Source organism: Electrona antarctica, assembly GCF_951216825.1.
Source record: "Electrona antarctica genome assembly, chromosome: 10".
Lineage (NCBI taxonomy): Eukaryota > Metazoa > Chordata > Actinopteri > Myctophiformes > Myctophidae > Electrona > Electrona antarctica.
Genome location: NC_136791.1, coordinates 23,293,155 through 23,310,438, shown reverse-complemented (window position 1 = coordinate 23,310,438; position 17,284 = coordinate 23,293,155). Strand labels below are relative to the sequence as shown.

General features: G+C 46.4%; 1 protein-coding gene across 1 annotated transcript; it reads left to right on the top strand.

Annotated features, from left to right (window-relative positions):
* Window positions 1–2,225: 2,225 nt before the first annotated feature.
* On the top strand, window positions 2,226–3,230 carry LOC306930766 (kelch domain-containing protein 3-like; the record flags this gene model as incomplete). Its single annotated transcript, XM_079511862.1, has 1 exon — window positions 2,226–3,230. One exon carries the CDS (start codon window positions 2,226–2,228, stop codon window positions 3,228–3,230), a length of 1,005 nt encoding a protein of 334 aa, XP_079367988.1.
* Window positions 3,231–17,284: the final 14,054 nt, after the last annotated feature.

Here is a 17,284-nt window from a genome sequence, read left to right as displayed (position 1 = left end):
GTCTCACAGGCCTGAGTGGCAATGCTGCCAACTCTACCAGACCACAGGAGGCCACGTGACCGTGTGTGTGTGTGTGTGTGTGTGTGTGTGTGTGTGTGTGTGTGTGTGTGTGTGTGTGTGTGTGTGTGTGTGTGTGTGTGTGTGTGTGTGTGTGTGTGTGTGTGTGTGTGTGTGTGTGTGTGTGTGTGTACTAGTAGAATTTTAGAAATGTTCCTCGTCCTGTTTTGTGGACAGAGAGAGAGAATGAAGAACGTGGGCAAAATCTATATGAACAAGCATCTAGTGCTGTTTTGTAGAGCGTCAGACATACATTAGATACAGATATAGCATAGGCCTACATATGTACAGTAAATATGGATGGATGGTAGATGGATGGATGAATATATGAACATGTTTTGCAGATCATCCGACAGCGTTTCTCTCCCCTTTTATGTCAGCCATAACATGTCCCTCATTTTATCCTGTTGTTAAGTGGACCGATACATATCAATTGGCCAGCTCAGTGGCCTTGTGGTTACAGTGTCCGCCCTGGAAGACTGGAAGGTTGGGGTTCGATCCCCGGCCGGTTCATACCAAAGACGATCAAAAAACATCGGCGTCGGCGGTCTAGGACTCTCCAACATCGGTATCGTCGGCATCGGAAATAAAAAACCGGGGCTCTATAATGTCGACGCCCACAGATGGTTTACAACCAGGGTGTCTGGGACTGTTCCAAAGAGGAGGCAGGCAGTACCACTCGGTCTGTGTCTTTGGGAAGGTCATGTTTATCCACGGAGGATACACCCAGCCTTTACTGGACGCACTAATGAATGACATCTACAAGTTGGACACCAGCACAATGATCTGGACTTTAATTAACACCAGAGGAACTTCACCACCTGCTTCAGCACATCACTCTGCCACCATCATCGGGACAAAGCAGTGTTAGTTTTAGTCATAGTCTCTGGAATGGTTTTCATTTAGTTTTAGTCACATTCTAGTCACCTGGAATGTTTTAGTGTTAGTCTAGTTTTAGTCGACTAAATACAGGTGATTTAGTCGACTAAAATGTATTTTGGCGAGCCTTGATGCATGAAACCAAGTGTAAAATGACTTATACTGGATCTCTTCTCTACTGGGTCCCTTCCTAACATTTTAGTCTAGTTTTTATTTGTTGACAAATGTCAGTATATTTAGTCATCATTGCTTAGTTTTCATTTAGTTTCCATTTAGTTTTCGTCGGTGGAAAAAGGTAGTCAACATAGTTTTAGTCGACAAAAACAACCATGGGACGTGTACGTGGGATCGGTACTACAACACCATCAGAGTGTTTGACACGGAGACCAACCAATGGATGAACACACCTTCAATATGTACTTCAATATGTACTTTTCTCAGCCAATCAAATCATCGCTATGGGGCGATCAGCCAATCACAAGCCAATATACATGTGTGTTCACACAAACCCGGAAAGCTGGGCATAGGAGGGGCTAGCGCCCCTAAAAGAAAACACAAAGGTTAATGGTGAGTAAAGATTCTACTCAACAGTTGTCAAAATGGTACAGTTCACACCCGTGATTTTATTTTTATTTTGTGACGCACCATGATATATATATTTTTTCATTAATCTGTTCAAGGTTATCTCTCTCACGCTTTCGCCCGCCGAGCTCTTATTTTTATGAGCCTCCCGCCTGATTTGGTGAACCGGATGTTACAATCAATCATTTCCGGGGCAGCCGCTATAGCTAAGGTACTGAAGCGCTAATATAGTAACTAAAAGTAACTAGAACATGGATGTTCTGTATGATCACCTCAATCTGAGCCTCAGTTCAGAGAAAAAACGCAGCTAAAGATCGTCGCTAAAGATAAGAGTGGACGGAGCAAACATATTCAATGACGTCACACAGCGGAAGCAAAGCGTTGCTTGATAAAAGTGATGGGCAGAAAAGTGAAGACACCAAAATGTGATTTGTGATGATTTGATTGTCTGAGCACAGAATGTGATGTATGATGATGTGTGATGATAAGAGCGCCCCTCACTTCACACGAGTGATGAGTGTGATTTTTTTTTACAATATGACGTCATCATGCAATGACATCACAACCGTGTAATTGTTCTTTAAAATGAATTGTCCGATGCACCAATCAGTTAGCGACTTGCGACAAGGAAACCGAGCTGCATATGTTTTTAAGTTCATCTCTAGACTAATCGCCAACACTCATCGACGGTGGTGTTGCTGTGTGAAATGTTGCGCTGGACGATACATCTGGAAGGAGAACATAGGAAGGACCAGGCTGCTGCCGTGGTGGTTGGACACGAGATTTACTGCTTTGGCGGAGAAGTAAACCAGAGGACAAGAGATCACATTGACGTGCACGTCTTCAACACAGTGTCTTTATACTGGAGGGAGTTGATCCCAGTGATGCCTGGAACAGGAGATCGTCACCTTGAGGTTCCCTCCAGGCGTGAGGGCCACACAGCTGTGCTGGTAGGAGGTACTGTCTACCTCTGGGGAGGGAAGCCTTACTGCAACGTTCTCTATGCGTTTGAGGTCGACACCCACAGATGGTTCAAACCCAGGGTGTCTGGGACTGTTCCAAAGGGGAGGAGGAACCACTCTGCCTGTGTCCTGGGGAAGGTCATGTTTATCTATGGGGGATGGATCCAGCAGACTGGATGCACTAATGACATCCACAAGTTGGATACCAGCACAATGGTCTGGTCTTTAATTAACATCAGCGGAACTAAACCACCTGGTTCAGAGGATCACTCTGCCACCATCATCGAGACAAAGATGTTTGTATTTGGGGGCGAGGGGAGGAGGGGTCAGTGCTCCAACACCATCAGAGTGTTTGACACAGAGACCAACCACTGGCTGAGCACGCCTTCTGCACAGCTTCTTCCAGACGGACGCTGGGGTCATTCAGCCTTTACCTACAATGGAGAGCTGTACATATTTGGTGGCTACACCTGGAACCAGTGCTTAAATGATCTGTGGAAATTCAGTCCAGAGCCCTTCTCCTGGAAGAAGGTTGAACCCAAGGGGAAAGGCCCGTCTCCGACGTCTAGCATGTTCTGTTGCTTGCTGGGAGATCGTATCATCCTCTTTGGAGGATACAATGTCTTAGACTTCAGTCCTAGCCTCAAGACATTATGCAAGCTAGCAGTTATGCAGTACGGTCTGGATCAGTCTGGACTCCCACACAACATCGGGTGGGAACTGACAGCCATGACTAGCAACAGCAACTGAGAAAATGACAGAGTCCTCTAAACCCACGGTTCCGCGGATCTGCGAAATAATTTAGATTTTATTTTATTATTTTTCCAAAAAGTTTTGTTTTTCCTAGTGAATTATGGAGTGTGTGTGATATGAAATGTGAGCTTACCATCACAGTAATCCTTAATGATATCATCATACCATCATATTCAAGGGCTGTTGGATAGAAATGAGACAGACTCCATGCAGTCACTTTCAGTTGGGTTAGTGTCCAGAGTGTCTGTGAGGTCTTTCTGACCCATTTTGAGCTCTCAGAAGGTTCCTCCTCCATGACTTTAACTAAATATTCGCAAATTATCAGTTTTTTTGTTCGTTTTTTATCACACATCCACATGAAGTCCACCAGCCAGAGTCAATTTGTTTTTACTCCTCTTTTTTTACATTGTGTGTGTGTGGGCTCTGGACACAAATGGAATGGAATGCAAAACCTGATTGGCTTGGCCTGATCGTGTGATTTTGATTGGCTTACCCTGATAGTGTGTCCTACCCGTACCAATAATCACCTCATGTGTACAAATCACACCCGTGTGAACTGAGTGTTGTAAGGTCTTATATAGACTGATCAGCTGTGGTCTGACGTAATGTCTGACGTAATGAAATCACACCCGTGTGAACTGGGTGACCATAGCAACCATGCTCATTTTTGAGTGGTGTAAACCACTCCTACAACTGGCTTTGTTAGTTTGTCTGTATGTCTGTTCGTATCAAAAGATGAGCATGGTTGCTATGGTCACCCAGTCCACACGGGTGTGATTTCATTACGTCAGACATTACGTCAGACCACAGCTGATCAGTCTATATAAGACCTTACACCACTCAGTTCACACGGGTGTGATTTCTTTTGGTACGAACAGACACAGGTAATTCTTTTTTGGTACGAACAGACACGGGTACATTTTTTTGGTACGAACAGACACGGGTACAAAGCCAGTTGTTGGAGTGGTTTACACCACTCAAAAACACACATGGAGGGAAAAAGAAGAAAATAAAAAAATTCCAGAAGACAACAACAATGGCAGATATGACGGCGAGAGAGAGAATTTAGCAGGTGAAACCTCACAGACCGCAAGAAACAAACGGCACAGTCACAGGGTCACTCTTGAAGAGAAACAAACAGCACAGTCACAGGGTCACTCTAGATGAAGAGAAACAAACAGCACAGTCACAGGGTCACTCTTGAAGAGAAACAAACAGCACAGTCACAGGGTCACTCTAGATGAAGAGAAACAAACAGCACAGTCACAGGGTCACTCTAGATGAAGAGAAACAAACAGCACAGTCATAGGGTCACTCTAGATGAAGAGAAACAAACAGCAGTCACAGGGTCACTAGATGAAGAGAAACAAACAGCACAGTCACAGGGTCACTAGATGAAGAGAAACAAACAGCACAGTCATAGGGTCACTCTAGATGAAGAGAAACAAACAGCAGTCACAGGGTCACTAGATGAAGAGAAACAAACAGCACAGTCACAGGGTCACTCTAGATGAAGAGAAACAAACAGCACAGTCACAGGGTCACTCTAGATGAAGATAAACAAACAGCACAGTCACAGGGTCACACGTGTGGAAGTACTTCACTCTAGATTAATACAAATCACACCCGTGTGAAGTGAGGGGTGCTCTTATCATCATTATTGTCGCTAACGACGGACCTGTGGACGTCCTCAGCCATGGAGCCCTACGTCACGGTAACGGCCCATTTCATTACAGATGAGTGGACCATGTCAGATGGGTGTTGGCGGCCAAATACATATAATTCTGGGGCTCTTTGACATGAAATAGTTTGAGAACCACTGACATAGAAATATAGTTTTTTCAGAAAACTGTTTCAGAAAAGAAGAGCTGGTCATTGTTCTGCATGCAGAAGTTTTCAGCTGTTAGAATCATGTATGACAAGCCGTTTTTTGCGCAACAGAGAGAACTCAACTCGTTACATTAATTGTCTTCAGCTGTGAGCGCCGAGTGGCCGGCCCACATATCCCTGCCAGGCCAGGTTTTATACCCAGGCCTGTGGAATTGATAGGCAGTCACGGTAGCCAATTTGAATGGAATCTGCTCAAACTGACTGATACTGATACTATATTGCTGTCCAAAACCATTCCTTTAAAAAATACTCACAAATAAATAAAATAGTTGAAATAGCCTATCTACAAGCTCACAATGCATCATATCTCGACATGTTGGGAGCTTGTAGATCTGCTATTTTTACACTTATAGTGAGTATGATGTAGCACATTCATTTAAAAAACTAAGTTGAAATATGAAGATACAAGGTTTCTGAGATAGATATATACAGTGAAAGATTTAATCATTTGCATTTTGTATCCATTTATGCTTATTTGTATTTATTTGCTTGCTTTTTGTTTAAAATGTTATAAACTTTAATACAAATCCAAGTTTTTCTAATTGATTTTTGAAACTTAAAATCTTCTCACAATATATGGATCAAAAACATCATCATCGGTGTTCTAGGACTCTCCAACATCGGTATCGGAATCAAAAACCTGGCATCGGTCGGGCTCTATATGTACATCATGTCCAGGGGGTGTACTTGTACAATGTACATCCATCTGCCCCATGCACGCTACAGAAACAGGAGATAGTCTCCTGCCCAGGCTGCCCTATGGGCCTCAGGGCTCGGTGAGGCTTGCCCATGCGGCCCTATGGGCCTCAGGGCTCGGTAAGGCTTGCCCAGGCTGCCCTATGGGCCTCAGGGCTCGGTAAGGCTTGCCCAGGCTGCCCTATGGACCTCAGGGCTCGGTAAGGCTTACTTCGGTGATCCTTGGCACGAAAACACTTTGAGAACCACTGGTGTTTTAAAACACTGCGTCCAGCGCATGAACTGTGTGTTCGTGGAGCTCTCTGTGCATAGTGACTGACGGAGAACTCAGCCCAGCGATGACACAGCAAACAGGAATGTCTCTATCCCTGGCAGTCTATCCCCCTTTTCCTTTCTTTTTTTCCCTTTCTTCTCTCTTTCTCTCTCTCTTTTTTCTCTCTCCCTCCCTCCCGCTGTGGGCTAGGCCCACATGTAACCCAGTAATTATGGAGGTTATTTTTCTCCGGTTGATCCAAATCCCCGTTTATGGGGCATACGCGTGTGTCAAAAAAGACGGAGGCTATTTGACGGCCGTCAAAGCCACGCAGGATTGTCGGAACCCCCCACCCCCCCGGAGTAAAAAAACTAACAAAACAAGCATCATCTTTCGTGTAAAAGGCTCCAGTCATGGCGGTTTTAACCCCCAGACCCACAACGTATACAGTACAGTACAGTATCTGCTCCCGGGTGTCTACCAAATGAGAGAGAGAGAGGGAGAGAGAGAGAGAAACACACACCATCCAGAGCTTTCGGTAGCTGTGTCATGACCCCATGCACGAAGGCGAGGGCAGTGGAAATGATGTTCGCGTGTGAGCGCAGACCCCAGCGCTGGCCTCGGCCCAAGAGAAATCTGGTGGTGGAAAAACCACTATCCACACATACTGTAGATGTGTGTGTGTGTGTGTGTGTGTGAGTGTGGGGAGGGGGGTCGTCTGACAGAAAAGTTGAGGACTTGACAAAATAAAAGGGTAACGCTTGCACACAAAACCGGCTTTATGAAGAAGAGGAGAAAAAAAACACAAAACAACATGAAAACCCCACAGGGCTCTTTAGCACACATATGGGGACATTAAGTGTATGTTTCCTGTTTCCGTGTCCATTTAAGTTGAACAAACAAAAGGACATGTTTTTTTGTTAACAGTGTTAAATAGGGTCCTATTGAAACTCTTCCTATTGACACGACACCCTGGGAGAACTGTGACCCGCGTTTACGGCACACGTTTCCTGTGGCGATGGAGAGAGAGGAAGCAGGGCTGTGAAAGGGCATAACTGTAAAAAAAAAAAAAAAAGAGAAACAAAAAGAAAAGAACATACACCAATTAACTCAACGAGCCACAGGTATTAAAACAGTTAATTACAACTCTGCCTTTCTGAAACGGATACGGTTGTTCTGGTAGCGCTGAAGCACTGCTACTGCTACCAAAACAAGGTCCCATTAGCCTAATAACTTAACTTATTTTGAGCCAAAAGGCACATTTGTATGTAACGAGCTGTGTAAGCCAGGACGCACGAAGTAACGCATGCATGCGCGCACGCACGCCACGCACAAACACACGCACGCGCACGCCCGCACATCGAAAAACGTCTCCCCTTCACAAAAGCTGCTTCCTCTGTGTTTCATCACTCGGGCAGGGCTTTGTTAGTGTGCGGAAATGCCTGGAGAGGGAATGAAAATACTGGCAAGTCCCTGCAACGCTTTCTGGAGAGAGAGAGAGAGAGAGAGAGAGAGAGAGTCTTGCAGCTGCACAGAGTTCTCTCTCTTACGCACATACTCGTACACACACGCACGCACGCACGCACGCACACAGTACACACACACATATAGGCTGAGGAGGGGTTCAGGTTACGTACTACAGAGCGATAAGCACATAAATAGAGGAGTGTTGTTTTGTTCCACTGTGGCCAGGTCACAGGAACCAGGCAGTGTGTGTGTGCCAATGTTGACAGTACGTATATACGTACGTATGTATGTACGGGGGTCTATCGACATCATCTCACACACACACACACAAGACCACCGGTCCGGACCACAGTGGAGGGTAGCGCTGGCCTCGTGTAGCAAGCCTTTATCTGCCTTTGCAATGCAAATAGCCCCAGGCAGATTTGGTCTGGTGTCGCTCAATTGTGGGAGGACTTAGCGGAACAGCAGTAGCGTAGGACCAACCAGATTGGTGTGGAACCAGGCTATAACCAACCAGGGTTATGCAAATATGGGGCGGGACATTGCAAGAGATTCGTTCCTTTTTCACAACAAAGATGGATGCCGCCATAGCAGCAGTAAACCGGACATTTGTGCTCGTACTGGCTAAATATGCTATTCAAAACTCACACCCGTGTGAAATGAGGTGCGCTCTTATCATCATCATGACGTAAAATAGACACTATGCCTATTTGCTCAGACACTATGACGTAAAATTCTCTGTTCATTCATTGTCAATGGGAATTTAATGTTTGTGTAGGACAAAAATACTGATTTGCTCGTCCACATATGACGTAAATTCTCCATTCATTGTTAATGGGAATTTAATGTTTGTGTAAGATGAAAATCTACACTAATAGTAATAGCTGAATTGGCTAGCGCCCCTCAAAAATTATGAATTTCTATCGAATATCTTTAGTGTCCACTGTCCGCGTATAGCTCAGTCGGTAGAGCTCTCGCCTTTGGACCACAAGTTCATGGGTTCGATCGCGGGCACCGCCAACTCAGCGAATGAGTAGCACGGCTTGGTACAGCAAGTCGTGCGGGAAGTACTGGGACCTGATGGTAGGTGTGGCGCTCCACCTCAGCAATCCATCTCTGCAGGGGTCTATAGCGCATTGTAACGGGGACAGACTCCCACATGTTGATGCCGACACAAATTGTTAGCATAAAGTAAATAGTTCCTTCTCCCAGACAACAGCACTGCCCTGTTGTGTCCATGGAGTAAATAGTTCCTTCTCCCAGACAGCAGCACTGCCCTGTTGTGTCCATGGAGTAAATAGTTCCTTCTCCCAGACAGCAGCACTGCCCCGTTGTGTCCATGGAGTAAATAGTTCCTGACTTCCAGACAGCTGCACTGCCCTGTTGTGTCCATGGAGTAAATAGTTCCTTCTCCCAGACAGCAGCTCTGCCCTGTTGTGTCCATGGAGTAAATAGTTCCTTCTCCCAGACAGCAGCTCTGCCCTGTTGTGTCCATGGGGTAAATAGTTCCTGACTTCCAGACAGCAGCACTGCCCTGTTGTGTCCATGGAGTAAATAGTTCCTTCTCCCAGACAGCAGCACTGCCCTGTTGTGTCCATGGAGTAAATAGTTCCTTCTCCCAGACAGCAGCACTGCCCTGTTGTGTCCATGGGGTAAATAGTTCCTGACTTCCAGACAGCAGCACTGCCCCGTTGTGTCCATGGAGTAAATAGTTCCTTCTCCCAGACAGCAGCACTGCCCTGTTGTGTCCATGGAGTAAATAGTTCCTTCTCCCAGACAGCAGCACTGCCCTGTTGTGTCCATGGAGTAAATAGTTCCTTCTCCCAGACAGCAGCACTGCCCTGTTGTGTCCATGGGGTAAATAGTTCCTGACTTCCAGACAGCAGCACTGCCCTGTTGTGTCCATGGGGTAAATAGTTCCTTCTCCCAGACAGCAGCACTGCCCTGTTGTGTCCATGGAGTCATCCATCCATCCATCAACGAGGGGCCTGGCGTTGTCAATTACCCGCAGGAAAACCCCATTAGAGGGGCTGAATGGGACAGGGAGCCGTGGCAGGCCTGACATGACTGTGTTATATGATTACACAACCTGTTGGATGTCCGCCTGTCAGTGTCAGTGTCTCCCGTCCCGGCCCCTCTCTCTCTCTCTCTGATGAATGGCTGTAATATGGCACGCATCACAATGTGCGGCTAGCTCGCCACACACTCATTAACCCAGTCAGGACGGGAACCCCGGTTATATGTTATACTTTAGGTATTGAAAAATAGCAGATCTACAAGCTCGTAGCCCTATGAGCTTGTAGGTCTGCTATTTTTGAAAAACCTTGAAATTGTGTCCAAATCTTTGAATATATATTCTTTCAGAGCGAATGTTTTTAACTCAAATCTTTGCAACATATTTTCAGATGGCGGGGTCCGCAGCCAAATACAGATAATTCTGAGGGTCCATGACATGAAAAAGGTTGAGAACCGAGAACCACTGACATAGAAACATAGGTTTTTCAGAAAACCGTTAGGAAAAATAATCTTTTTTTAGAATCGTCCTCGGGTCTAAATGGGTTAATGGCTCCTCATAATGCCACGCATGCAGCGCCACGGTGATGCACACGGAGAGAGAGAGAGAGAGAGAGAGAGAGTTCATGAATACGCCAGCCTTGTTCCCGTGTCGCCATTCAACACAAATCAACCGCGACAACAACAGAAAAAAAACAACAACAATGTCCCTCATTTGAATAATTTCACAAACGTTTGTGGCAAGATGCCAGAGTCACAGTCACGCTTTGCGCGCTCTCTCTCTCTCTCTCTCTCTCTCTCTCTCTCTCTCTCTCTACTCCTGAATGAAGGAATGAGGAGGCGGAGGGGCGAACTAGGGGCGAGAAGTGAGAGATCATAAGAATCAAAGTTGTTTTTGGTGTGAAACACACGTGTTTTGTTTGATTGGATTCACCCGCTTGTTTAGTTCGCGGTCGCATTTGCATAGATAATCAAATCTGCGAGCAGCGGGGCACGCACGTGCGACAACAAGCACAACACGGATACTCTGAGAGAAAGAGAGAAGGAAGCTTGTACGGGATTGTGGCGCTCGAGTTGATTGTGCTTTTTCTCTGGCAGAATCAATGTCTATCAAAGACGCTCCACTACTTCACTCTCAACTGTGACAAAATGCATTTGATTTCCAGTTTGCTCTGTGGGTGGTTAGATTTTAAGATTGAAAGTTAATTCAGTTATTTTCCGCTAAAATCTATAGCGAGAGAACAGTCAGTTACAGTGGCTTCATGGCCAGAAAAGTGAAGTATCTTTGACTGTAGCACAGCTGACCGTTTGGGAGAGGTTTGCTAAAACAACCATGACCCTGCTGCCTGGCCCCTGCAACCACGTTAGATGACCCTGCTGCCTGGCCCCTGCAACCACGTTAGATGGAGTATTTATGGCCCTGTCAGTCTGCAGTGGGCAGTACTACTACCCAGTAGTACATTCACCCTGTCTGTCAGTCTGCAGTGGGCAGTACTACTACCCAGTAGTACATTCACCCTGTCTGTCAGTAGTACTACTACCCAGTAGTACATTCACCCTGTCTGTCAGTAGTACTACTACCCAGTAGTACATTCACCCTGTCTGTCAGTAGTACTACTACCCAGTAGTACATTCACCCTGTCTGTCAGTCTGCAGTGGGCAGTACTACTACCCAGTAGTACATTCACCCTGTCTGTCAGTCTGCAGTGGGCAGTACTACTACCCAGTAGTACATTCACTATATGTCAGTCTGCAGTGGGCAGTACTACTACCCTGTAGTACATTCACCCTGTCTGTCAGTCTGCAGTGGGCAGTACTACTACCCAGTAGTACATTCACTATGTCAGTCTGCAGTGGGCAGTACTACTACCCAGTAGTACATTCACTATATGTCAGTCTGCAGTGGGCAGTACTACTACCCATTAGTACATTAACCCTGTCTGTCAGTCTGCAGTGGGCAGTACTACTACCCAGTAGTACATTCACTGTGTCAGTCTGCAGTGGGCAGTACTACTACCAGTAGTACATTCACCCTGTCTGTCAGTCTGCAGTGGGCAGTACTACTACCCAGTAGTACATTCACCCTGTCTGTCAGTCTGCAGTGGGCAGTACTACTACCCAGTAGTACATTCACCCTGTCTGTCAGTCTGCAGTGGGCAGTACTACTACCCAGTAGTACATTCACCCTGTCTGTCAGTCTGCAGTGGGCAGTACTACTACCCAGTAGTACATTCACCCTGTCTGTCAGTCTGCAGTGGGCAGTACTACTACCCTGTAGTACATTCTCAGTCTGCAGTGTGCAGTACTACTACCCAGTAGTACATTCACTGTGTCAGTCTGCAGTGGGCAGTACTACTACCCAGTAGTACATTCTCAGTCTGCAGTGTGCAGTACTACTACCCAGTAGTACATTCACTATATGTCAGTCTGCAGTGGGCAGTACTACTCCCCTGTAGTACATTCACCAGGGGTGGCTGGTATCAATGGGCAAGTGAGGCTCAGCCCTCCGCCCCCCATCTGAAAATATGTTGTTCCAGGGACCTCCTCAGAAGCAAAGATTTGAGTTATAGCTCATAGCGCGGCACTCGATGCCGCGCTACGAGCTTGTAGATCTGCTATTTTTCAATAGCTAAAGTTTAACATAATGCTTAAAACACCAAAAGGGGTTCCCGCCCAAAATGGGTTAAGAAACATGATCGTGGATTTAATTACATTGAAAGTGGCTGGAGCTCTCATTGTGTTGGGACCCACCGTAGTGTGATCAAGTAGGGCGTTGATGTATGAAAAAACACAGATGGTTAGAATACGGAGATACGAGGTTTCTGCCCCGACACGAGCTACGGTAATAATAATGACAATGCCGGACGGTGCTCAACATACCATATAGGCTACTACAGCCAAGCCTCGCCGTTGGTCTTGTCATATTATACTTTTGCGTTCCCTCCTCCCGTTAATATCGCTGCTCTTTTCTTTTCTCTACGAAGCCGTCTTAAATAGAGACAGCTGTTGTGAGGGTTTCAATTTCACCCCCGCTCGCATCGCATCACAATGTGTGTGCCAAGCGCTTTCCCAGGGCTGCCTCCATGCAGTGGCGCAAAGTACTGAACAGCAAACTGCACCTGCAGTCTGTGTGCGTGCGTGCGTGCGTGCGTGCGTGCGTGCGTGCGTGCGTGCGTGCGTGCGCGTGTGTGCGTGTGTGCGTGTGCGTGCGCGCGTGTTACTATACTTGTGAGGTGAGGACCAGAATTGTCCACATAGTAGAATTCAAGACATTTCAGATGTTGTGAGGATGAGGACCATTTCCCTGTTCCTAAAAAGAAAAAAAGGTTTTATGGTTGAAAAAGACTATTAATTCATTAAGTCTTTTGCCACTCTTATTTTGAAGGCGAAAACCGGAAGTAAACAACGTAAAGTCTCCCGTAATCTTATATATATATTTTTTAACCCATTTAGACCTGATGACGATTCTACAAATGTCTTCTAAATCCTGACAGTTTTCTGAAAAAACCCATGTTTCCCGCCGTTATGGGCCGTGAATAAAGATGGTTTTGACCAGAAATGCAATCTGGGAAAGGAATTAGAGATAAATGGATTTAAAAATAATAATAATAATAATCTGCATGTTCTGCTGGAGGCGGACGACGTCAAAGATCACTTTTCACCTCCGGTTACGTCCTGTTGACTCCATTGCCTAGCAACCCAGAGCTATTGCTATTCATGTGTGTAAAGTAAAAAGAAAAAAAATCGTCATCGATTTTTTTTTATTCCAATGGTATTCATGAACGCCATCGTGACTGCGTGTGCGTGTGCGTGTGCGTGTGTGTGTGTGCGTGTGCGTGTGCGTGTGCGTGTGTGTGTGTGTGTGTGTGTTTGCGCGTGCATGCACACACCAGAGATTATCCCTGTATCGGTGTGTGCCTCTGTGTGCGTGTCCGTGCGTGTGTGTGTGTCCGTGTTGTTGCTTCACAGCGTGAGTTTTTCTCATTTTGTAATCCAACACCTGCAGATGTGTCTTGTAAACTGGCACAGCCCGCCAGCTTTTCTTCTCGTATTCAGAGGGGGCCGGTGAAACAAAGCAATTAACTAACGGAGGCCCACTGCATGGGTGTGTGTGCGTGTGTGTGTGTGTGTGTACGTACTTGCGTGCGTGTCCGTTGGAAAGCACACATGTCTGTGTGCGCGTGGTGTGCGATTTGCCAGCAGGTATGACATCGTCTCTGTCAGCAGTGGAAACCTCACATGTCCAAAATTGTTACTTTTCAGGTTTTAAAAAACAACCAAAAAAGTGGCAGACGAGATCAAGAAACGGACGAGATCGACGAGCGTGAAACGCGTTGTTTCGAGCTTGCATTTCTGCTTCCTTTTGATGCTTTAGCGTGACGCTGTGGTGTGACCGTACAAAAAAAAAAAAAAACACAAGAAGTTAGAATATGGAGATAAGAGGTTTCTGCCTGACAGCGAGGATGTGAACCGACATGTAAGCGTGTGTTTGGTATCAGATCCAGTGTGGTGGTTCTCACCCTGAGCAGAGACATTCATTCACAGCCCTGTTCACGACATTCACAAAGAAACCTTGTATCTTCATCATTCAATTTATTTTGTATTCTTTTTATCGTGTTTTGTCCTAAATTAATGTCCTACTTCGTCGCGCAAGAGCGCATGTGACTTAACAGTCACATGCGCTAGTGAAAATAGCAGATCTGAAAATAAGCTTTTTTTAAAAAAACATACGAGGTTTCCAGCCGACAGAGACCACATCCAAAATTAGAAGGAAGGGGTCACACGTCCTGTGTCAGCATACGCACACACACACACGCACGCACGTACGCGCACACACGCACACACACACGTCCTGTCAGCAGGACAACCTGTTGACACAGGGTGGATTTATGTGTGCACACACACACACACACACACACACACACACACACACACACACACACACACACAGTGTGCGCGACAGCAAAGCAGTATACTGTAGCTGTAAGAATACACTACAGTACCACACTACTCCACTAAGACTAAATATATTGACAATTTTGTCAACAAATAAAAACTAGACTAAAATGTTACGGAGGGACTAGTGGAAGAGAGATCCAGTAGAACCAATGATTGGCCATACTGTACCTACTGTACCTGCGACAGCACAAACCACCGACCTGAAGCACCGCGGTGCGCCAAGCTGCAATGAATGTTTCCACAGCAAATGATTTTTGCGACATAGCACAAACCTCAAGTGTTTTTGCGACTAGACGTAAAGCGACACGCACCCACATTTCGCACAAACACACCAGACACACACACACACACGCACAAACACACCAGACACACACACACACACACGCGCACAAACACACCAGACACACAAAGACGGACGGGTGCCAATAAAGCACCTTTGAATTGAATCACTTGTGACGCAATGCAACGACATGCGCCGACGTGCGACGGGACTTGTCAGACCGCTGCGACAAACGGTTGCGTCTGGAATCAACAAATCATTGGTGTTCGTTTGGGCTTAAAAGACAAGTCATTTTATGCTTGGTCGTGCTCTGAAAATAGCAGATCTACACGATGCTGCGATGCCTTGTGAACTTGGAGATCGGCTATTTCCAGCATTTCAGCTACGACTGAATCAAACGTTAGCAGTGGTTCCTCAGTACGCTGCTGATTCAAAGTCAAAGTCGTACGATTTGTTACACACGTTACCACAGTGAAATTTGTTCTCCGCATTTCCATCTCTTGGAGCGGTGAGCCGCAGTCAAGGAGCGGTGAGCTGCAGCCGTGACACGCTCGGGAATCATTTGATTAGTTGATTGAGTCCAACCCATTGATGCTGAGTGCCAAGCAGGGAGGCATTGGGTCCCATTTTTTACAGTCTTTGGTATGACCCGGCCGGGGATCGAACGCCCGACCTCCCAGTATCAGGGCGGACACTCTAACCACAAGGCCACTGTCTGGTTAATTCAAACAGTGCAGAAGCAGCAGTGGTTCCTCAGTTCCACGCTGCTGATTCCGTGCATGGGCTGCGGCCCCAGATCATACCAGAGCCCTGTGCTGTTCTCTCCCTCCATCGCCCCCTGACCCTGCTAATTGACAACGGCTGTGGAAGAGAGACACGCACGGCGACAGAGAGAGAGAGAGAGGGAGGGGTGGGAGAGAAAGGTCTTTGCGTGAGAATGGGGGAAAATAGCAGGAACGAATGAGAGAATGCAAGAAGCAGCACTACCCACTGTACTGCAGGCCATAGAACTGAATGTACTACCAACTGCACTGTTTCTACAGGCCATAGAACTGAATGTACTGTACAGAACTTAGTGTTTACATCACACCTATAGCGACGCTTGTGTTTTCCATGTCGAACATACCGAAGGGGGAGAAAATAGGCATCCAATTTTCAATTTCAATTCAAAGGAGCTTTATTGGCATTAGATAAACATACGTTTACATTGCCACAGCAAGTGTCAAAAATTCAAACTGTTGAAAATGGGGGAAAGTATATACAGTTGGAGGGCATTTTGTAAACAGCTATGTGTCACATTGCATCGTTATATACATGTTATACGGGGTATGAAGCTTTTTTGAAACAAATAGCATTTTTTTGCAGTCACTTTGGGACAGAGAGCAGCATTCTTTTCTCAAGACTATGGGTGCCATCCATGGGTGCCTAAGTCACGTCTCCATAGCCGAGTATAGGTGACTATTATGCACTACTTGCAGAGTGACGCAAGTGACTTTGTCTGGGTTACATCTTCTGATAGTTGTACTTTAATATTGACATGAAATAATAATCCTGTTTAGTGTTTTATTGCGACCGCAGGTCGCATTTACTATGATGAAATCGTACATTTTTGTCCATCAGTCAGGGCGAGTAGAATCGAACAAGAAGGGAACAGCCAGCTTCTTGACAGCCGCACGCACGCACGCGTGTTGTGGTGTGGCGGGCTGACCTGTCCGTCCGTCTGTCAGTCAGAGCGGATATTTCTGTCTGCTTAGCGGCTGGCCCGCTGGCTTACCAGAGACACTATGTCATCGCTGGCTGCCTGCTGTCATTGGCTAAAAAGGAGCGAGGCAGAGAGAGAGAGAGACACAGAGTGTGCGTGTGGCACTGTGACACTGTGACAGAGAGAGAGAGAGGGAGAGAAGTGTGTGTGCGTGTGACAGAGAGAGAGAAACAGCTCGAGCAGCTGTCTTGAAGCCTTCTCCACGCTGTCACTAGGTTAACACCCTCCCTCTCCTCACCGCTATAGCCTATGGGGCTCTATCTATGGGGCGATAGTGGCTCAGGGGTATAGAGTGGCTGGTATAGCCGATGTGGCCCGAAGTGCAGGTGCAGCCTTCCATGGTTTCCTCCGCCATCTGTGTGTCAATGTGTGTGTGTGTGTGTGTGTGAGAATGGGTGAACGTAATGCACAATCTATGTAAAGCTGTATATGAATGTGTGTGTGAATGGGTGAACGTAATGCACAATCCATGTAAAGCTGTATGAATGTGTGTGTGTGAATGGGATGACGTAATGCACAATCTATGTAAAGGGCCTTTCAAATGGGAAGTGAGGAACGTTGTTGCCTGGATCAACGAGAGGTCTGCTACAGGTCTGCTCAAGAGGGGCGCTACAACACAAGCGTAAAAAAAAAAGTTAAACAGAATCCAGGTCTGGTGAGTCGTGGGCGTGTGCACGAAACGAGCACGCGCGCAACAAATTCACGGGGCCGCGCTCACGTAAATACGCTTG